This window comes from Denticeps clupeoides, chromosome 7 (assembly GCF_900700375.1).
Source record: "Denticeps clupeoides chromosome 7, fDenClu1.1, whole genome shotgun sequence".
NCBI lineage: Eukaryota > Metazoa > Chordata > Actinopteri > Clupeiformes > Denticipitidae > Denticeps > Denticeps clupeoides.
Genome location: NC_041713.1, coordinates 7155974 through 7179958, shown reverse-complemented (window position 1 = coordinate 7179958; position 23985 = coordinate 7155974). Strand labels below are relative to the sequence as shown.

Genomic DNA, 23985 nt, shown 5'->3' with positions numbered 1-23985 from the left:
GCTGCTTATGTAGATGTAAGATGGAGCCGTTTTGAAGAATCCAATGCAAGAAACACATTTAGAAACACTTTAATGTTTGACGGGTGTGTTTTTTGAGTCGCATCTTTGTAAGGAAGTGTTCAGTATAAACCTTCAGGACTGCTGGAAAATGCCACCATCACAGCAATAGCTCCTGCTTCAGTGAGACGTTATTTACATACGCCATTTCATAGTTTTGCGTTCTAAAATGTAAAAACTAAAAGAAAATTAATGTAAAAGCTATAAATTATATTCATTTTAGTGACCTCATTTATTTTCATTAATAGCTACTGCATGGGTCAGTTAACAAAAACAGTCAAAGCAAAGCTTGATCTTTTATTAACACATATGAAATATCGGTCAAGAATCAGACACAAATGTCTATATACAGCACCAGTACACCAGAGAAAGAAAACTTAGAATATACAAGTAGCAGAAGAAACGTTTGCGGTTTCCCCCCACAAAGGCCAGTAGTTATGTGCCAAAATCGAAGACAAAATAAACAAACAAAAAAAAAACCCACAGTAGTCAAGGGATCAAATTACTTTAATAACACTCACATGATCAAAATCAGCACTGCCCGTGCCCTGTCTTCCCACCAAGGTGGGGAAAAAAATTTAATGAAAAAGTACATCATAACCAGCCACCATGCAGTTTCAACACTGAACATGTACCACACAGGATCGTCCTGCCAAAAAAGATCGAGTCTGGTTAGTTATTTTGTTGGCCCGAGTGCTGCAGACGTCCCTTCATAATGAACCCGATTGCCTGTAGTTACAGTACTCAGCTGAAGATACAGTACATCATCATCCTCCTCCTCCTCCTCTCCAACTCTGCCAGGATTTCGCATTGGTCAAAGTACAATTCCTGAAATTAATTTCAAGCTTCTTTCCCCCTCCGATTGAGTCACTTTAGAACATGTTTATACATTTATAATAATGTAAATAGTAATAATAACACAAAAAAAAAAAAAAAGATTTAAACGCACTGCAATGAGGCAATGCAGGACCACTGACCGCTGTAAAGACGTAAAATACTGAAATGCTACTCTTGCATCGGTTTATGATAACGCACGTTGTTTTTTTTTTTTTTCTTGCACTTCACAGATGAGAGTGGACAGGTCACAGCCAGCCAACGGATGCGCTTCCGGGCCTATTTGGCCCTGGGGTGTCCGGATACATTCAACACGAGGGGCCTGCGGACAATACAAATCGCTCCAGTGGAAACTGCTCCTCCTCAACAACAACAACAACAAAAAGGTCAAGTTATCAAATATAAGTGGTTCTTTGCGGTACAAAAAAGCGCCTTGGAAAAAACTATGAAAAAACTGCACTTTCCAAATACTGCTCGAAAGAGTCGCCACCGTACAAAACCGGCGGTCGAAAATCTCTGAACGACCACTTGGTTTCGGGAGGGGAAACGTGCGAGTTGGACGCGAAGCCACAGTGACAGAAGCTGCATTATACACGCGCGCGAAAAGTGCTGAAACCCGGGCGGCGGCGTGAGGTGGAACGTGGCTCCGGTGACGGCAGAGGCAGCGAAAGTGAGGACGTACACAGAGCGTGGTCTAGTGCGCAAAATACTGGACTTTCATTTCATTTTTTTTTTGTTTTGTTTTTTTCTCGCCCGTGACGGGCTGGAGGTGTACGGCGTGAAAGATCAGAAGATAGTAAACAATACACGGTCGTCTTCGTAAACTTCTCCCCTCTCCATTTCACGGTAAAGCCGGGCGTTCGACAATCTGGTGTGCGGCTGGTTGGGTGGGGAGGGATGTTGTGAGTGGCTCAGGTTGGGAGAGGGTGGAGGAGGTAGTGGGAAAAGGTAGGAAGGAGAGGGAGGACTGGTGACCGGGGGATGAAGAGGACGCGCGCCCTTTCATGCTTCCCTGATGTCCTCGGGAGAGGGGCTCCTGTAGAGGTATTTCCAGATGGCGTAGTAGTGCACGGCCGCGGCCAACGCCACGAACACATGCCAGATGGCGTGGGCGAACGGGATCACCCCGTCTGACTTGAAGAAGACCACACCCAGGCAGTAGATGAGACCCCCGCAGGCCAGCTCATAGAGGCCGTCAGTGTTGTTCTGAAACGAAAGGACCTTTCACTGTTACTGCAGCTTTAATAGTTTCTCAATCTTCTAGATTTCAAAGCGTGTCAGCAAACCTGAAAACTACACTTTTTTTTCTGCATCATAATGATTATGAACATTGGGACTCAACAATATCCTCTTGATCAGATTGATTTTCGTATCCATACACTATGCTTATGGAGTCCTGATCATTACCACTGAAAATGTTGAAAAAAATGGGGGGGGGGATGCTGAAAGCAATGGCTCCAATGCGCAATTTCCAAAAGCCACCGCCGGGTGGCGACAGAGGCCTCTGAAAGAAAAAGTGGCACCCTGTCCAGTCTTAACTCTCCCACAGCAGACCACACATATTGTCAAAAGAGCAGATCAGGCACAAGACAGGCCAAAAATTCTGCCAGTGAAACGATGAATGAATGAATGAATGAATAAATAAATAAATAATGTGATTACATTTCAAAGATTGCATGTTCAGGTCTAAATGCAGAGCAGTGGGACTGACATGATGATTTAGACCAAAACAAACAAAAAAAAAATACTAAATAAATTATTTGTGCTAAAAATAATTAAAACTCAATACAGTGCGAAACACAGTTCAGACATTTACATTCACGCCATAAACCAGAACCACTTATTATCGGTAGTTACAGGGACAATCAACCAGGAGACACTCAGGGTAGACACAATGGTAGTAAGTGGGGTTTGAACCTGTAACTTTGTGGTGTTCTGGTTCATAGGTGTGTCTTACACACTAGGCTACTGATCCACATATTCACTAAAAAAAAAAAAAAAAAAAGTGCGAAACTTGGTTAAAAAAATACTTTACCATTGACGTCACCACCAAAGCAGGAAAAAAGCCCATAGTCAGGTAGAAGGCCAGTTCAACGAGTTTGTACCTGCAAGCACAGAATGTTTCAAAACCTGGGCGGATGGCGTCTTCGCAAAATCCTCCACCGTTCAAACACTCACTTCTCATGGTAGTTAAACACGTAGATTGTTCCCGCCGCCGCCATCAGCCACACGAACCATCGCATGTGGGAAGCCAGAGGGCCCAGCTCTCTTAGATTCAACCTGAGGGGGAACAAAAAAAAAAAAAAAGATTTATTGGAACACGAACGCCGGCTCTCGTCCGGAATACGAGGAGCGGTCGACTCACCATGGTGTGTAGGAGGCAGCGATGAAGAAGTAGATCACCACGCGATCGCACATGTGGAAACAGTGCTCCACAGACCTGAAAGCACATTTCAACCAGCACCGCACATCAGACCTCATGATTTTTCGCACAAGGAACGTCTCCTACAGCTTTCACAGGCCAGTGAACAGGCCGAACGCTTGCCGGAAGCTCGGCCCTGCCAGCAGACGCCAAGACATAACGTCAAATCACACAGCAATAGCGTGTGACTTTCACGCATCTCGTGCACTTTCTCAGATTGGTAGGATACGTCTACCAAACATTGCTATGGCGTCCTTTTCCGTCATGCTCAATCACATGGACGATTCTCTATGTGATGCGCGGGACATTTTGAATCAAGTTACTTTATCCCCATAACTAGCGGTCATAACTATGAACAAGTGTGGTATGAATGTATTACTTGTCATGTCTTACTAGGGGTGCACAATCAATCGGATTTTAATCACGATCACAATTTTGGCTGCCACGATTAAATATCTTAATTTACATTTAAAGAGCCAACTACCTGGGACCGAACGAAAGCATGGACTCCGCGGCAACATCCGATTGTGACAGGCTGCACGATTTGGGGTTGGAAAAAGTTGGCAACCCCAATAGAAATATACACCACAGATACATACACTAGCCACTCGGCATGCATCAATACCATCGTCATATTTGGACGGAGTTCCAAGCTCATTCAATCATGCTTCTCTGACGGTATGAGCCAAAATGCCGGACTTTTGCGCAACGTACGGCTATAATAATGAGCAAACAAAGAAACATTTCAGAAAGAAAATTTTATTTTATAATCTTGCATGTCATGAAATTTTGTAGTTCAATATAAAGTTATGATAAAAGCCATAAAAGCAGTTTGAAAACTTGCCGCACGGGGCACAGAAAACTAGTCTCGCTTGTTAAAGGCAACTTCTACAATAAAATTCTGTGAACAAAACTATTGCACCAAATATTCCAACGTATAATGGGCCTCCAAAGCGGGCAACACATAATGTTTATGCAATACCAATAGATGCAACTACAATGACCAAGATGGTGTGATGTACGGGACAACAATGTCACTGGTCTAAACGCTACACGAGTGTTCAGTTTAACATATGATAGCCAGTACTGAGAGCTATAATGTGATCTGTTGTATGAATATTTTAATTAAGCCTGATGCACTCTTCAGTAAAACATATATAAACTTTATATGGCTGGGCTATGATAAAAAATTGTGTTTGAATTCCACTGAAATTGGTAGACATTTTACATCGTGAGAGGTAACCGTGTTTCAAATGTCTGTAAAACGTTAGTTTTTCAAATACATTGAAATTAAATGATGGGTCACATAATCTGAGCACCGTTCTTAAATATTAGGGCAAGTCACGATTGTTACATAATTACACAGTTACTTTTGCCATCCATCTATATTAAAAACGATGAACGTGGAAAGACAACGCTGCTGCATATTCATCCTGACGACTGAAACATGATATCTTACACGATATCGAGGAAACCGGAGAACCCGGGGGAACACAGGGAGAGCATGCAAGCTCACCTCATGTGGCTCTTCTTCCAGGAGATGATGTGAAAGACGGTCGAGACCAGGAAGAGTGTGCACAAGCCCATACCGTACACCCAGGCAGTGATTTTCTCCCAGCGGTTATCGGACAAGCGGTGCAGCAGCGCCATGCCCACAAACGCCGGGACGATGAGGAGCTGCATGCATGCAAATGCAAAAAAAAAAAAGTTATTGCAAAACCCTTTTAATAAAAAAAAAAACATCATTAGAACCAGAAGGTGACTTCCATGCATAGCTAATTTTTAAGAATGCTTATTTAAAAAAAAAAAAAAAAAAAAAAAAAGGGCTCTGTGTTACCAACTACACGAGTCTGGTGGTTCTTAAGGTTCTAGCGACTAAACATTTACAGCATGTAGCAGACACCCGCATCCAGAGCCACTTACAGTCGGAAGTTACGGGGACACTTATGATCCATAAGCGAGCGTCTCACCCACTAACTACCAGGAGAGTTGCTATATTCACGGTACATCACGCCACAGAGTTCATTAGAAGGATCATGTCTCCAGCTCTAAACCGAACGTTTCGTCTTTATCGGTGCCACTGGATAAACGGTTGAAGCAACCAGAACAATTTCAACTGTTGCATTTAGCAACTGTATTTTCCTTTTTTTTGTCCCACGCAGATGACGTAAAGTGTTGTGGCTGAATGTACAGATACATCCATGGCGGAACCCTGTCCCGCTCCGGGCCCTTTGGCAAGGCCACATGATCTGCGCCTCACATGCCTTCGCTGTTCTATGCAAATGTTCAGCCATTGCCTCACTCGCGGTTCTAAACGGACGGTGGATAATTTGGTGATCTCTGACACACTTTTGTTCACCGATTTTTGAGACATGGTGATCAAGATCAAAATCCATTTGCAAATCATTTTTAATAGTATATATACAGTACAGGCCAAAAGTTTGGACACACCTACAATGTGTTTTCTTTATTTTCATGACCATTTACGTTGGTAGATTCTCACTGAAGGCATCAAAACTATGAATGAACACATGTGGAGTTATGTACTTAACAAAAAAAGGTGAAATAACTGAAAACAGGTTTTATATTCTAGTTTCTTTGCTCTGATTACTGCTTTGCACACTCTTGGCACACTCTTCTGGTTCATAGGCGAGTATGTTACCCACTAGGCTACTACCACCCTGTACACCATGTTAAGTAAATAACTCCACATGAGTTCATTCATAGTTTTGATGCCTTTAGTGAGAATCTACCAACATAAATGGTCATGAAAAAAAGAAAACTCATTGAATGAAAGGGTGGTAGTAACCTAGTGGGAAACACACTCGCCTATGAACCAGAAGAACCAGGTTCAAATCCCACTTACTACCATTGTGTCCCTGAGCGAGACACTTAACCCTAAGTTGCTCCAGGGGGGGACTGTCCCCTGTAACTACTGATTGTAAGTCGCTCTGGATAAGGGCGTCTGATAAATGCTGTAAATGAATGAGAAGGTGTGTCCAAACTTTTGGCCTGTACTGTACATATATTGGGGCAGTGGTGGCCTAGCGGTTAAGGAAGTGGCCGCGTAATCAGTGGCGCCAATGTGCCACTGAGCAAAGCACCGTCGCCACACACTGCTACCCGGGCGCCTGTCACGGCTGCCCACTGATCACTTAGGGTGATGGTTAAATGCAGAGGACACATTTCGTTGTGTGCACTGTGTGCTGTACTGTGTATCACAATGACAATCACTTCTCTCTCTCTCTCTCTCTATATATATATATATATACACACACACACACACACACACAGAGAGAGAGAGAGATACACACATTCTTTCTAGGACAAACCATTGCTGCCCATTTCTTCCATCTTTGTAACTATTTTTCTCACAAGTCGTCACTTGATTTGGTCTGCCGTTTATTTCTAACATGGTCACGTCACTTCCTGTGTCCCTCCTCAACACATCTTTTCCAGACAGGGACCCCGAGGACCAGTCTGTGCATGTCATGCATGCAGAAAGCCACATCAGACTGGATGCAAAATCAGCAGAACCGCTGCTGGTTCTGGACGGAGGCCAGCGCTGCACCTACCGCATGTGTGTAGCAGTTGGCGGCGTGCTCGTAGCAGGTGGGCTGATACCGACAGTTGGCCGCAGCCCTGCTGTTCATGAAGCTGCAAAATAAAGACATGACGGGTCAGGATTTGCGGCGCCTTGAAATGGAGGTGATGGATGCATTTGGGACACAATGAAAAGGGTCTGGGGGGGGGGGAGCCGCCCAGAACCTTCCATCCGAGGGTCGACGTCCGTGTCCGCGGGGATGCAGGGAACCACCACCGAACCGGCTCGTGGCCGCGGTTCGGTTTTCGCATTCTACGCTCGAAAGTGACAAGAGACGCGCGGGAGGAAACATGAGTCATAAATGCACCCAGACGCCGACGGACGTCAGAGGGGGAAAAAAAAGAAATATGGCGACGGCGCCCGTACGTCAAAATATTGACGGCGACGGCGTGATGCAAAAAAAAAAACAAAACAACTGCACATCTCCACTCCGACGGTCACACACACCGGCGAACTTCATAACCTTTAATAACCCGATCGGCGTTTATTCAGGAAATCCACGATTCATAAAAAGAAAGGAGACGGAACGGCTCAGTCACTTACCGCTGAAAACTATTCGCCCTCTTCATTGTAAACCGTCGCGCTTTTTTGTTTTGTTTTTTTTTTTGGCACGAAGACTTTTGAGTAAAAGTGTCGAAACGTGACAGCGTAGACAAAGGCAATAATTCCCAGGCCGTGTTCACATCGACCCCTCTCTCATTTTGGTTTTATTCTTTTTTTTCTTCACGAAAATAAAAAATCTCATTCGGGACTCCTTTTTTTTCGGAGAAGGCACTACTTCAGTCGTTCCCTGACGACCATAACGGCGCTAGCACACAACTACGCCCGGAACAGACGGATAAACAAGCCCGTGAACCCCGGCCACAACATAGCTACACCTTCCCGTCGTCCTCTGAAGAATGCTCGAAACTTGTAATTCTTTACGCGTACAGGGCTTTGGTGAACGAGGGGCTCGCCGGCCAATCACAGGGCGGAGAGGGCGGGACTTAGCCGCCGTCAACCAATCGGAGTCTCTGGCCCGCCTTGCTTGACGCGCTGGGAGGGGGCGGGTCCTGATGCCGTGAAACAATTCATAACTGATGCTCAGATGATTTATGCCACCTAATATAGAAACGAGGACGCTCTTATGCCTGCAACCTCAGGTAATTAATTAAGATAAACACCTAATAATATAATATGCGCTTGCACTCCGTGATGGAATTCTGATTTGCTTTTTAAAAACTGTTACTATTTCTAAGAGTTCAGAAAAAAGGACAACACACCCTAATGAAATAGATTGAATAGTTTTAATGAGTAGTTCTCGACACCTTGACATAATGAGCATTCACACGGTCCCACTTGGCCTGTTCAGGAGGCCACAACACAATAGCCTGTCTGACCACTTTCCCCAAGATGACAACAGTGTACGTTTACAGTGCTACTTATGTACAGCAGCAGTGTAGAAATGTGTTGGTTGTAGAAACCAGGCCTCCTTACCAACGGCGGTTACATAACTGTACCAGGCAGGAATAGCAGCGGGGCACAACACAATTGACAATGAAATGTATTTGCTAAGCCAGTCTAATTTTAACACGCTTCACACCTCACACCGGACAATCAGGCCACATAAATTCAAAAGGACTCTGATCACTGTGTATTAATATGTATGTATATATGTGTTAAACATTCCTTTGATTCTTGCCAGAAACCATGCATTATTGAAGCGTTCTTCCTGTTGTCAGCTGATGGTACTGCGTCTTGTTTGTCATTTCCATGGGCCGATAGTCCAGCTGTCGACACAAAACGACTCCAGAGGGCAGAAAGTGAGCCAATCCATCAAATTTATCTTCATAGGCAAGCAGCAGTAGGTGCGTGTGGGTACATACTGTCACCGCGGATGAACTGTGGAGGTGGGATTGCACTGCAGCGGGTGGCAGACCCTTAAAGATGACTTTCACACAGCCAACGGGGCGTTGGCAGAGCCCATATGCTCACATCTAAAGGCTCCTACAGCTAAACATCTCTTGAGCCCCACAGTGACATTAAAGCATTGCATAATTTCCCATTTGTCACAACTGAAAGCGAAAGTGAAGTGATTGTCATTGTGAAACACTGCAGCACAGCACAAATACACAAAAGATTAAATGTGTCCTCTGCTTTTAACCCATCACCCTTGGTGAGCAGTGGGCAGCCATGAAAGGCAGACATTTGGGACTTCCATGAGACTTTGCAATGCCTGTAACGCACACAGGAGAATCTACTGTTGCAATGAATAAGTAATAATGAGTGTGGGCATAAGCCAATTTCCAACTGGGAAAGCAATAGTGTCATGGGTTAAGCATGGCCAAAGGCCATTCAGGTATTATGCTAAGCATCTGATGAGATTCAAACGCCACCCTTCACACAGCATGGACATCACAGCAAGTCTCACTCCTGAGGTTCACCGTGACCTACTTCCACGGCGCGCTGCAAGACCTATTTAGCAGGATGAATATAGCGCTGTCCCTGATTAATGTTAACATGCAACACAAATGGCAGGTCTGTCGTCCCAAGAACTTTGTTCTTCCTCTTATTCTTTAACAACAGCTATGTGTTCTGGACACACGACTCCGGAGCCGGTGGCTTTGCCGAGCCACGTGGCTGAGGGTTAAACTGGCGCTTATAGGTTTAGAATTTCAGGACAGTGTCTTCTGCAGGAAATATTTGTGAGACACTGATGTGTCATGATCTCACATCCTTTCTCAATCAAGGCATAGAGTAAAATGTCAGCAAATGTGCTGGGAATTGAGTAAAATGGCTTGTTGAGTACGTAATGAAAGAAATGAAATAGTAACGCTTGCCAGTCATAATTAGCACTTGCAAAATGGGGAAAATTAATTGTACCCAAGGATCCTTGGTAGAGGTGGAGGCTCCAGTTTGGTATTTGCTTACAGACATGAGTATGGTGTATCCTGGTGCTAGCAAGGTGTGGGTGGAAGACCTGGAAAAGGAACCTGCATTCTTTCTAGTGTCTGAAGTCACAATGAAGCCCATAGACCCAGTTCTGCTGAACACAAATCAAAAATGTTATTTGGCAGCTATTCGGCAATGACATAAGCCTCGCAATGTGTGACATAAACCGGAATTTCCGGGATGAAACTCCTCCCAAACCTCACCTCCAGCGAATCGGGCGAGAAACCTTTACGTGTCTACAACTGGGATTTTGCACTACCAGATGCAATAACCGCACCAGCCATCGTTTAAACTGGCTGAAAAATTCCTCAGTAGGGGGATTAAAACGTGGAAGCAAGCTCAGACTCCATTCATCCCCGCACAGCTATTTCAGCTTCTGTGTGTGTTTCCATGTCACTGAGATGCTGCTTACAGGTGCTTTGCATGCTATTTCTGTCTGTGTAATCAAGAATAAAGAAATATAACCAAGAGTGTAGTCAATATTCTTTGCTGGCATCTTGTTGTGCTTAAAGGACCTAATTAAAGCACATTTTCAGGATTTCATGGCTTCAGGATTTCAACTACCAAGCAGTAATCATTACTGTTGTTACTATTGGTTTCATGACCTTCTTGGTGCATGCAAGTTAATTCTCTAGTAATTTCCCAGGACCGTCCATCAGTTTGTGATTCATGAAAGTCCCAAAAATGAATACATCCCAGGAGATGGAGATTCAAAATAGTGTCAATACATATGACTGACAAAACAATATATAATAAAATACAGCACATTACAAATGATAATATATTAACATATACACAATGTATTTATAAGTAGTTGTTCATACATTTCCCATGTGACTATTATACTTGACATGGTCACAAGAGTAATAAAGACATGAATGAGGAAAAGCCTTCATTTGCAAAAACCTGTTTCAGTCCTGTGTCGTGGGAAATTAGTCGTGAAAAATGTAGTTGGATTAGAACATTTCTTTTGACTGGCTTTACGTGAAGAAACAGTTCAGAACACGGTCAAAAACTAGTCTTAAAATGAATGTGTGGTCGTCATTGACAGCATCATTGTTAACATCCTTTTGCACATAGAGTTACGTAATCGCTGGCTATGCGCCTTCGTAATGTGACTAGAAGACACCTTACTGACATCAGGGTGGGGGAGATTAAGAGCAGTAATAGCCTGGCGGCCAACAAGCTCAGCCGTCATCCAGCTAACCCACAAATTTAGCTGGATTTGAACAAGAACAAACAGTCTAGGGTTGGAATCAATCGGGAGGTTTTCGATGGCATCATGAGGCAGCTCGTGAAAAAAGCCTTTGCAAGAACAAATAATCCAATTAGCCTCAGTTGTTCAGTGGCCCAACACTACCACATCTACAATAGATCCAAACCATCCATAATGCTATAGTGTTGAAATACAGTTTTATAAATTTTTTTTATTACATTATTGGGTCAGCTACATCACACATTTTAAACAATACTGGTCACTGCAAGTTATCATTTATTATCTTAGATTAGATAGATAGATAGATAGATAGATAGATAGATAGATAGATAGATAGATAGATAGATAGAAATGATAAATAGATTATATAAATGATACAAGTCTAGAATATTTACAATTTTACTGTGGGATAAAGTGCAGCTAAGGTTATGATTATTGCACTTACATTTAACATTACATTCACATTTAAGGCATTTGGAAGACGCCCTTATCCAGAGCGACTTACAACGTGCTTTCAAGTTACCATCGATGAAGTGATCAGTTACTAAACTTAAACAGTTATTGCATTAAACAGTTAAACTTAAACAGTTATTGCATTCCATAGACACATTGAATGAGGTAGGACAGTTAGAATAAAGTGCACAACAATATTTTTTATAACAGTATTAAATAACAATAAGAAAAGAGTGTGTGTGTGTGTGTGTACAAGTTCAAGGTAGCAGCATGTATATTTGTGCTTGTCCAGTCCAGTGACTCCTGATGTTAATAAAGGCCAGATTCTGGCAAGTACTGTTATATTCCAGTTGTGCATGATATATAATATAAATAATATGTTTCATATTAATTATGAATGATGTGTCTCATATAAATGATGAAGTTCTTGTTTTTTCATCCAAAATTGCTCAAACTGTTCTCCAACACTTTCCTCCACTACTTTTCTCTACCCAGAAGCCATGCATATCTTAATCCAAATCTGCTGTCCACATCCACGCTTATCACCGAACAGATATGGCCGACAGTCGAGCTGTGCAGCCACCTGTCAGAAATGTACACACTGGCTCTTTCTGTTTATAGAAGCAGGCTTATCATCATCGGCAACGGTTAAATATTGACGCTGAACTACGTGTCTATCCACCTTTGTCCAGTTCAGCGCGGCGGCCAGTCTTTCAGCATGTTAGTTACACACTCCAATCTTATTGGCCTTTTGATTACAGTAAGCACTTCATGCCATGCCGACATTTCACATTGATAACTGTCCGCTCTTGTTTTGAAGATTCGATGCGGTCCTTTTTAATATAGCAGGGCAGCCGGAGCTCAGGACGTCAAGCGGCGCGTTCTTTCCTCATTATGTAATGCTCAGGGTTATCTAAACGTCTTGGAAAATGAAGCCATGACCCACAGTCAACCAGGGCTTGGGGAGTAGACTTGACAGGAAATGCACACAACTCATAACCAGTCAAAAAACAAGTAGACAATGCAACAAACATAATGCATTAGGTGCAAAATTATCGAACATTTTGAGTGGGCTCAGTATAATTTACTAGGAGACAGAATGAGATGCAGGACCAGAGGAACTTTATCACAGACTTGCTTCAAAGAGTATTTGGGCCTAAAAAAAGGGAAACATAGAAAAGTCTACTGTTTTATCCATTAAAAGAATACAGATTGATAAAAAAAATCCTGCTCAGACATTGCTCATGCTTTAAATGGCTACAGACTCTTAACAGACACTTAACGCCGTTAATGTATCTGCGTCAATTTCCAGTGGAATGATGTTGGGTTCACTAATGCAAGTCTGTCATTTTAAAAGCTTCACTGTTTATTAGATAAAAAAAAACTCTTTCAAATATCTTAGCAATAAATGAAGCAATAACACTGGCCAAACCCAGATCACATGGGTATCTAGTGCATCAGCAAATGTGAGACACAAACACACACAGACACACACACACTGTACCAACAGAGTTCTGCTACTTACCGTCTGAGCCTCGTCCTGCGCAGGTCTAATCCCAGCATTTGTACAATTCAGTTTTTTTTGCGTGGTTGTTTTTTCCCCAATTTTTATATAAAAATAAAACCGAGCGGAACCTTTAAAGAAATCATCATCTGTACAAAAAGTTTAGTTTATCCAGGGTTTGAGAGTTTATCATCAGACCAAAGTACTTTTCTTCTCTCCGCCAGCGCAGGGCGGTTCGTAGGAGGTGACCATTTTGGCCTGATCCCAGTGCACCGAGGCCGGGGTGCTCTGCATCACCACCAGCCGGACGGGGGGCGGGTTGTGCAGAGTCACGGGTTCCGGGGCATACTCCTTGGTGGGATCTTTGCCCTGGCAGTCGTACAAGATACACGATATCAGGAAGACCAGGAGCAAGATAACGTAGCTGGCTATCAGGATGCAGAGGTTCAAAGTGACTGGATCGATCTCCAGGTACTCGACCGTAAAGCCCATCATGGTTGAAGCCTCATAGTCCGGGGCCCAGAGGGCCCGTCAGCTCTCACTGGGCAGGGATGTGTAGAGAATTCCTCTCTGCGGGTCCAAACAATACGTTGAGTCTTTTCCAGGTCGACGTTCCTCCGCTTTCAAGCCTCCCAGAAGATATTTTTCCCCTGTTTTTTTTCCCCCTTCTAAACGCCGATTGTCCCTCTTGGTGTCTTGTTCCCTTCACACTCTTCACACTCCACCCTTCTTCTCTATCCTCTTTCCCTCGGCCTCTCCCCCTCCCTCGCTCTGTCCGTTGTCCCTCGCGCAGATCAGAGTGGATATGTGGCTTTGCGGTAAAAATACTTTAATCCCCGCCGCTGAAACAACCTTGAATTTCCCTTCGTTGAAGGAGCTCATTGCCTAGGTCACCGTTGTCACTCAGCCCATTTCTGTAGACTGTCAACAGTGTGCCATACTCAAGAAGGCTGTTTTAATTATTGTCATTTGTTTCCGGGGGGATTAAACCGCACCGACAGACGTAAGTGGCTTTAAGAATCTGTCACCATTGGTGCTCCAGCAACTCTGCTGGCCTAATCACCAACACCCGCGGCCCAGTTATCGATGGGTCACTTTTACCTGGTTCATGAGCAGTTTAAAAATAATCTGTTCAGAAAGCACGGCAACTTTCTGTAGAGGATTTGTTTTGTTCCAGGGTTCTTTTTGTGAGTTAGAATTGACACGAATCCTCTTTCGTGCGTCACTGTTCTGTTGTTCTGATCAGCGGGACATACTGCATCAAGTAATCTTAATCTTGATTGTGAACTCAACATTGATACAGAACAATCTGTTAAAGACTGTAATCTATCAGAAAAAAAAAGAGAAACGGTGCAATTGACAGCTGCCCTGAAATTTTTTTTTATCCTATGTGTATGTAAACACTATAATCAGACTCAGTCCAGGATTGGTCCAGATTATATTCATTTGAAGATGTTTGAATCAATCAATAATCTTAGCCCTTGAATAGATGCAAGTTATTTCCAAAAAAAAAAAAAAAGCCCTCATATGCAGCTATTTAAAGTCAATACTAATTTCTTGCAGGTAGATAAGGTGGTCGTGTGAACATGAACGAGTTTTATATTTGGACGTTAGAGCAGCAGGGGGCAGTGGCGAGCAGTGGTAGAGCTCATCCGCAGTGTTGCAAATGTGCAATAGCTAGTCTCTTCTGTTGTCCCGCCCAAACACAATTCTCCTACATATTTAATACTCTCACGTCCAACAAATAAAGGAAAAACTGTCGCATGATGATAGTATTAGACAGATGGAAAGCTCTTTGATCAGAAGAAAGCTACCTTTTAGTTTTGATCCCTACGTGAAATCCAGGTGTCAGGTGATGATGGAGTCGGCTACCGAGAGATTTCTTTCCTCCCACTCGACCTCCCCCACACATTCATGTCTCCTCTAATCAAGTCGAATTCCATTCTGTTGGCACACCCTAGCACAAAAAACGCCCTATCAAACTGCCTTGTAGGTCAAATGTAGGTCATTTGTACGGTCTTTTTAGTTTTACTAGCAATGGTAGACGCTGGATTTAAATGTACAACTAATCGCACGAATCCATCTGACATGAATCAGCCTTATTGTGACTAGCCAGCATTGGCTGGTGTCCGTAGCGATTTAGGAGCCCTGGGTGGTGGCCAGCCGGCGACTTGTGACTTTCCCGTTGCAGACGGTGGTGCCAGGGAGTCCGACTTGGCTCCTGGGAGCCGGCAGGAGGCAACAAGGAGAAACTGCGGGAGGGGATTAGGGCATAGCTGTCTGGAGCCTGGAGATGGGAGGAGGAGAAACGGGGGGGGGGGGGGGGGGGGGGGGGGGGGATGCAAAGCCAGTGTTTTTACACCGTGGGCTTGTGCAACGTCCAAGTGGGAAGCAGGAGACCAACCGCCTCCTGTCCAGCGTGTTTATTTGCACTGAGTGGCACTAAAGCCTTCGGCTGTTGTTCCTTTAGCAGTTTGCAAACATCCTGACTCCGGTCGGACCACCGTGCAAAAAAACCCGAAGTATGCGAGCAAACATAAGCCCCCCTCCTGGGTCACGAGTTAAAGAATGAAACTGATAGATCTCACTGTCCCGTGGACAAACAGGATCTGGTGTCTTCTTACCTAGAGACGTGGCGTCTCTGTACGTTTCAAAGCCGACCGAAACAAAAAGAAACTCCTTAGTAAAAGAAACAAACACATTTCAGTTTGTCGGCCACAAAACGTCACTTGACATGATCCATAATTGAACAGATGTCAACTGACCAACTGTCGGTGCTCTTTTATGGTTTGATAGCATTCAAATGTAATTAAATTCAAACCGGACACCGCAAAAGTTCTCTCGGAGAACTCAGGATCAGACATTTTAACTGAAACGTTTTGCACAAACATGTTACTTTGATAGTTTTGTGCTTCGTCACATTCATTTGGACAGACCATGAGTTTGTACAGCTTGTCAAATGCTACTTTTTTTATACAGATAACAACGCAACATGATCATGAAATTCTTGGGCCAGAACAAATAAGGAGAAATTAACTTTCAGGAGCCTTCATAAATGAAGCATGTTTCTTTTTTTTTTTTTTAAACCAATGACACGGAGTCTTTTGCAGTTAAAAGATAGTTTATAGGCCCTTACAAAAACACTGCACCACTGGATCTTTCTGAGAAATGGCTCAGCGTCAGCATCTGCTCCTTCCCAGGGGGGCGGTAACTCAGAGCGACACCGCAAGCAGATGTTGCAACCGCGGCCTCCTGTCCTCCGCGCTTGCACTATGATTCGTAGGCGTGGCCCCAGCATGTGTTTCACAAGGCTGTCTGTGAGGTGACGATTATGCAAACCTGAGAGGGTCACGGCTGCTCCTCCACAGCTGCATAGGACCAATTTAGGGGGAGGTTTTTATGTCCTCAGAGGTGCAGGAGCGATGTCAGGGTCTCAGACAGGCTGTCTCCCAGTTTACAACACTGGTGCAATAAGCAGTGAGCATTTTAGCCTCTGTGCTTTCTTCACTTTTCCCCCTTTTGCATTGCTCAAATACATTAATTGTAATGTGGTACCAATGCAAATGTTCTTCATCATAATGGTCATATGTCCGAATGGTGCGAAGATAGGGTAAAAGTTAGGTTACCTCCTTCACTGACCTCTTAGTCCAGGTCACCAGAAGAGGTTCTGAGGTCTAGTATGACCTGAGAAAGGCCCACATGGGAGCCCTTTCCTTCCTGAGGGGCCAGCTGACTGCGCCAGCCCGTCCTCCAGCTCTTCTTTCGAGGTGTGGGAACCAGCACCTCCCTTCCAGCCCATTGCTTCCTGTAGTCAAGAATCCAACAAAGCTGGGCCAAAAAAGCCTGGAAAGTCTTTGGCAAAACCACTTAGCAAAAAAAATGAATAAACTATTAAGTGGCCTTATATGTTATTAGTGTCATAACGTGTAAGATTTTGTAGACTCTCGATTGACACTTCACATTTCATAAAAAGAAAATGCCTATCACAGTAAGTAAAAAGGGAAAGATGAAGAGAAATTTCATGAGCATTTGGGAAGGTGCCACACTGAAAGAATGAAATTGTTTTGTTCTTATTCTTTTTCCAGAAGAGAGATTATAATATAATACTTATAAACAAATATATGCAAGGCATTATTACATTGTAACACGTTAAGCAAAAAGTATCATTCCGTGTTAAGGCGAGTGGTAGTTCATTATGGAATAGGAAAATGGCCTATTATGAAACCAATCTGTTGTCCCAAAAGGCTTAATTTTCCTATATACACAACTTTTGTAGGCCTTTATTAGAATTTTATCTTGACAATAAAGAAACAACTTTTTAATGAGAAAAATTGATGTAAGTCTCTCAAGGATCAAAGTCATTCTCATCAAGGTTAGACAACGTACCTGGAAATAAGTCCGACATTACGCTGGAAACTACCAGATTAATAATTATTTGAAGGGGAGTCCCACACTCCTTACTGTAAACTTGGAGGGCTTCCTGGAAGTTGTAGCACCTTGCAGGCCCGTTGTAAAGGAGATTTCACAGATTTCCGTACGACATCCTGAAACTGCTCAGAGTTTCCATCATCAAATGACATGCATTCCCAGCAGCGCACCTTCTGTCCATTAACATGATTTCATTCATCGCCATTCAGAGTTTTATTATAAGTCACTAATACTTCATCTTTAGTGAAACTTCACATGAATCATATATCCTCATATTCATTTGTGGTGCATATGCGTCAATAATCAATCAGATTATGAATAAAACAAATCGCAAGGATATACAGAAATAAAATAAATGGAACAGCTGACATTATGAATTTGAATGGGCAACATCTTCATTTATTCATAACACATTAGATTTTTGACTCTACTTAAGTGCCAAATCTGCAGGGGGCTTTAAAAGACACTGGCCTGGCCCTGTCCCTTTTCTATTGTCCAAGAGACACGTCATCGGAAATACTTTTTCTTGCTCGTCCCCTAGGCAGCGCTGGGAGGAATGTCCAACTTACTGATTAAAAAGTCGACATAATAACGCTCTGTGGTCGTATTAAACGCACCCCTGTGGTGGTCAACAGTGACCTATTCAGTCCTTCTTCGCATGTCCTGCTGCTCTGAGTTGCCTTCAGGCTTTTTTTTTCTGTCTCCCAGCTAAGGGCCACAGTGTGGTGCACTATATTTATGTGGCACAAAAGATGCATGTACTTTGAGTTGAAATCTCTAGCAAAGCAACTAATTGTATTGAACTGAAACAACTGCAGTGTGAGCCAATGACGGGCCTGCAGGGTTCCTCCCCAAACAGCTGACATTTCACTTCTGCTGGTTGGATTAAAGGAAACTGCATTCTGTGAAGAAGCTACTTCCCATGACATCATTGTTACGTGTTAAATGACCTCTGCAGCTGTATCGGACACACCTTCTCATTTCCTTTCACGGCCATTCAAATTATTTAAACCATTTACCCTGGGAAAAACAGGCCGTCTGTGATATTGGATTATTTCCTGGAAATGTATTAAATGACAAATAACAATGTTGTAGCACTGCAAAAGACATTGATAGTCTTGTGCATTCTCGAAAGAAATAAGACCAATGTTTGAAGCTTATTAGACATGGCAAACAGCATAAAATTAAAAAACAGAATGGCTGAAATTTCTGATTCCATAATCCTGAACGTACTGACAGCCTGAAAATTAAATGTATTTATTGCAGGGAGGGGACATTTCCTGCAACGGTGTTTGGTCCACTGCAAACCATTAGCTAAGCAATTACATGTTTAATCTGATAAAGGAGCAACAATTCCCCCCATTGATTTTAAAGGAGGACACTATTTGCACCTTGCCACTGGGGTGCTGGTTTGTCCAAATTCTGGAGGTGCGTTGCTAATTTTTCATGCCTTACACATACGTCTTTCCAAAAGCAACACTCTATAAGAGTGTTTTGGTGTGATTTTAAAATACCAGGATGCACTGCTTGTTTGAAGACAGCAAAATGACCGCAGGGCTGCCGACAGTCCCCTACAGGAAGTAGCTGAACTTAAGTCAGAAATTTGCTAGATGGTGTCATACACTAATTTAAATACTCATGACATTACTGCACAATGTTTGCATTCTGCCAAGAGATACAGTCTCTTTTCTTTCATCCGATACGATTGAGCTTATTAAGTACAAAATTGTTTTTGCTGGAAAAAGTGTGATAAAATGGTCTGGAAAGTCGCTAAAATTTGGCAGCAGTGAACGACTGCACTTATATTATAAATCACATCCAAAGTCAGTCATGCATTATTAAATGCCATTTAAGAAGTGTGCAGGTGCACAATGCTCACGTTGGATGTATGCACTGTGAGGCGGCAAGTGGAAGGTATTCTGGGACCTCAGGCTAGCCTGTGGATCCAGGTTGTTCATACATTATTTTCCAAGTGTGCATGTTTATTTACAATAAACCATTAAAAGTTAACTGACAGATTTTTATTAATCGCACGCAATTCTGTTCTAATGAAACTGGTGGTTCTCCCATTTCTTCTGCAGAAAAATACCACATCTGGTTACCCAGGTAAAACAGTATTGTAAACCATGTAATAGCAGTCTGTCATAGAGCTGGTGCCTTTCTCTTTTCAAAGTGAATTGCACCCAAAACACTCCGCTGAATAATTAAGAGCGCTAAGACAACCTTTTACGTTGACACGATGTCATGTTTTTTCTGCCATCAAAATAACCAAGAATGTCATTTGCGATGTCTGTTTCATGCTTTGGGTCAGATTTTCAAAACAGGGCCCTACAGAGACTAAATCATTTGTATGTGGAACATGCACTTAATGTAATCTAAGGACAGCAGGAAAGCAGTTCACCAAACCCTGGAGGCAGAATGTAGAATTTATTAAAGCACAACCTGCAAATTAAATTGTTTCCTGATATCGCAAACACATCTCAAAAGGAAATTGCAGATTTAAAGCAGATTTCCTGTGTGAAGAGCATGTCACTGACTGACATTAAGCAGCGCACTCCATTCTAGCGCCCAATTGTCCCTCTGTTTTCCCATCCCATCAGTACAAGGACTTCAGGTTTCTCAGGCCGACTGCGAAAGACTGAGAGATAGACTCCATGAGTCTTTTTTTTGTTTTTTTTTTCCTCACGATGGCCTTGTGCTCGTCGAGAGAACTCAAACCACGTTCTCTGCAACATCTGTTGCTCATCTGCTCAAATACTGTAGCCACAGGACGTCACACAGCTTTTGATGTTTGTGCAGTTCCCCCTTTTTATGGATGTTAGAACTTTTTGATCAACAGATGGTGGGTGCTTGCAAAATTTGGGGGTTACGGGTAGCAAAGGGCCGCGTCTGTAGACAGCGAGCTCCAGGGTTTAATCAGTAAGCGTGCTTGACTGCATTGGGAATGGGAGGAGGTCCCATTCGATGGAGGAAAATAAAAGACTCGCCCCTGTCATACCTCAGACAGGCTGAGAGTGTCATACAAATCACTCGACACAAAAAGCCATTGTTCCCTAAGAACGTAGCCGCACAATGTCCAGGCCCCATAATGTGCCTCTGTGCCCCCCGAGTGTTTACAGGCAACGGTTTCTTTGAGCATTCCTGCCTATTTTGCCCCGTCGCAAACGTCTGACCTGGGTCAGGCTGTGCAAGTTCCAAAAATATACGGGGCCGTAAATCTGTTTGTATTTACGAGAAAAGAGCGGGGAAATGGTGAGTTTCAACGCCGCACTTGTTGCTGAGCGCCTGCGCCTCTCAGCTGCCTCCTCAACCTTTGAGCCGGTCAGGAAGGGCTTTGCCTCCAGCGTTCATGGGAATGTGGACATGCCCAGCGTGCAGGGTCCCCCGGAGACGCTGGGCAGGCAGCACTTCAGACACCTCTTTCCGAGAGCGCTGGCAGCGCATGAAAGAACGTGCGGTCGTCTCGCAAAAAAAAAAAAAAAAAGCCAGGGCTGATGGCGCGAAAAACCAAAAGCGGTTGAGTGGGGAGAGTCTCGGTTAGTGCAGCTGTGATGCATTTCCATGCGAAGTGCCTGCAGTTCAAAGAAAGGCTGCTTCTAATCAACGGTGGTTTTTAAGGCTCTGTTGAAATCTCATGAATGTGGTGGGGTATTACGCAGGGAATGGAAGGACCTCCTCTTCAATTAGCTGAGACCTGGCCGTTTGTTTAGATAACTGCATCCAAATGTCCTGGGTTGACGTCCGAAATATTCAGAAGAATGCAGGTTTTAGCGTGAGTTTAGCAAAGTACCATATGACTTACGAAACGTGGTTTCATAGCATAAAATTTCTTTAAAAAAAACATTTATCAAGTCTCTGGTCTCCTCTTGTGACCATGGTGCAACTGTTATTATTGACAGCATCTAATTTCTGATCATGAATACCCCATTTTTGTAAGAAATGTGGTTTCTGTCAGTTATCTTCGTGCTGTCCTGTTATATCTAACTCAGGTCAAACAGGGTCCTGTTCATAACCAAACTGTGTTAAGAACTCAGAAGTGGCACATCGTTTTTGCAGCCTTTAGTATATGTATTGGGCCCTTAAACCCAGTTATGAGTATTGGTAAATCACATTGTATGTTTGTGGGCCTTAGCAGTAGGCACAGAGCATGACCCTCCACCCGAACTTTATATGCCCTTTCAATGAGAGTCATACGTACACCTGCAGAAAACTCCCTAGAAGGTGAAGGCCAACCAAGGCTTGGGAGGTATGGGAAGAAATGAGATAAGGCTAGCAAGGCCCAGCCCAGGCATTATAAATTATGGGGAGGGGTAGTATGCCAAACTATCACAAGCTGGATGAACAATGCTTAATAGTAAGAACTGTTTACTGGCCGGGCCTCAATGCTTAATAGTAAGAACTGTTTACTGGCCAGGCGTCAATGCTTAATAGTAAGAACTGTTTACTGGCCAGGCGTCAATGCTTAATAGTAAGAACTGTTTATTGGCCAGGCCTCAGCAGCCAGGCAATGAATTATGATGACAGATGTGCGATTGCATTCACTGAACTTGTACATTTAAACTTAGGTTTTTACTAGGAGTCTAACACTGTGTGTGTGCAAGGTCACAGAAAAATAGGATGTTTGTTGGAGACTTATATAACATTGTAAGCATTATGCATGTTACATTTTAAACACTTATTTGTAAACTGAAATCATAAAAATGTAATATGAATTGATATGCCTGAGCACACACACACACACACACACACGCACATGCACACTGAGGAGACAGCGTCTCCGCCTGAGCTGGTACCTCCCTGAGAGAATTCCACATGAATCTCGGGAGTGAGCGCAAATCTTTTAAACAAACCCCTGACACATTGCAACTAACCGCAGATGCAGAAAAACGTACGTAACACAGACAATCAAACACTTTACTGAGACAGGGACCTCAGTCTTTTGGGTCTTCTGGGTGTTTTTTTTTATGATAAGAGAAAAGTAGAACAACGAAAGCCCTGATGTGCGGGGGACAGATCTGTCGAATGGCTGTTGTCTTTTTCTTTGCATATTGCAATAAAGAGAACTGTCTACCATGGTTTACTGTTGCTTGAGTTTATTGATCCAATCTTCACCACAGTAGAAGTATAGAAGGACATTTTTGGGCAATGCTAAAAAGGCCTCATGCCAAATAAAAAACTGTAAAGAAAATGGAGGAAAACAAAGTAGAAGTCCCTCTAAAATGAACTTAATCCCCCCCAAAAAAACATTTGCACCGCATTTTGGTCGCCATCAGACAGGATTTGGCCCAGAAGTTGCTTGACAGGATCCCAGGGCGAATTGCAGAGGTCTTGAAAAAAGCACTGCAAATATGGACTTTTTGCATAAACTTGATGTAATTGTCAATAAAAGCCTTTGAAATGTATAAAATGCTTGTAATTATGCATCAACACACCACAGAAAGAACTGACAAAAAGATCTAAAAACACCGAAGCCACAATTGAGGAGCCAGTAATTCTTAAAACATTTGCCCATTTCTGTTAACCTTAACACATCATAGACACATCATAGTAAAAAAGCATTGGGTTTCTTTTCATTTTGTCTTGGATTCTTATGTTTTCCCCATCCAGTTATGACGAAATAAAGGTCTTGATGACAGAATGGTGCACAGTGGCCCCAAACATAAGCTAAAAAGCCCTAATAATAGATAATGCCACTGAAACTTATCAACAGTAGAATGAGGAGTCTGATTTGAAAATGTAAAGAGTAAAAAGCACAAGTATTCATGTAAAGTAAAACGTACGTAAGACAGTAAAAATGTTACTTGCCATTTGTGATATCATTCTGAGCATTTGTACACGTGCTGATCCAAGATCACTTTTGTTTTGGCTAATAATGGAAGATCTTGGGATACGCTGACCCAAAATCTGCGTCTCAAGGCTGATATAAAACACGGCGCTCCTCTCCCGAGCATTGTGAGGGTCAAGGCCGATAAGCTGGCCGGCTGCCCACAGTTTCCTGCAGGACTCGCGCTGACCCTCTGCTCCCTACGTGTCAGGTGGAGCGGGCTTATTGGGGGGAAGTGGTGACATGGGCAGCTCCTCCAGGGGAAAGGGGTGCTGACGCACGTCCAGCCCGCATGCTTTCTCCCCGCTGGCTGTCGCGCGGCTCAGCCCCTCCTGGGTACCCGGGCCGGAGTGACGTAAAACCGCGGTAAAAAGCCACCCGTGGCAACCCTCTCCGGGAGAATTGCAAAAAGCACTCCTTCCCCGATGGAGATTAACTTCACCGATTTGGCACAAGTACGAGCGATCGTGCGCTCCGATTTAAAAAGGCACTTACGTAACTCCTCTATTTTCAAAGGTCACCCAAAAGTCGACCATTCTTTTTACATTAACAGCCAACGCAGTGTATATTTTACTTGTCAAACCGTTCAGGAGGCTATTATATGAAGGCAGGGGTTGTGCAAACGACATTAAAAAACCCCCAAAAACACGAAGCTCTAATCTGCATCGCACTTCCAGGCCGCCTCTAAGGAAAACAGTCGGCCTGGGTGTTG

At 43.4% G+C, this 23985-nt stretch overlaps 1 protein-coding gene across 2 annotated transcripts; it reads right to left on the bottom strand.

Moving 5' to 3' along the window:
* Window positions 1-341: 341 nt before the first annotated feature.
* mmd (monocyte to macrophage differentiation-associated) lies at window positions 342-13931 on the bottom strand. Of its 2 annotated transcripts, XM_028986649.1 has the most exons (8): window positions 13043-13929; window positions 7461-12673; window positions 6889-6970; window positions 4830-4990; window positions 3257-3331; window positions 3070-3171; window positions 2927-2996; window positions 342-2097 (listed from the first exon to the last, which is right to left on the bottom strand). In XM_028986649.1, the coding sequence occupies exons 2-8, from the start codon at window positions 7484-7486 to the stop codon at window positions 1894-1896; spliced, it is 720 nt and encodes a 239-aa protein (XP_028842482.1). In that variant the 5' UTR covers window positions 7487-12673; window positions 13043-13929; the 3' UTR covers window positions 342-1893. The 2 variants fall into 2 exon arrangements, with proteins under 2 accessions (XP_028842482.1, XP_028842481.1); XM_028986648.1 differs by lacking the exon at window positions 7461-12673 and having other exon boundaries at window positions 13043-13931.
* Window positions 13932-23985: the final 10054 nt, after the last annotated feature.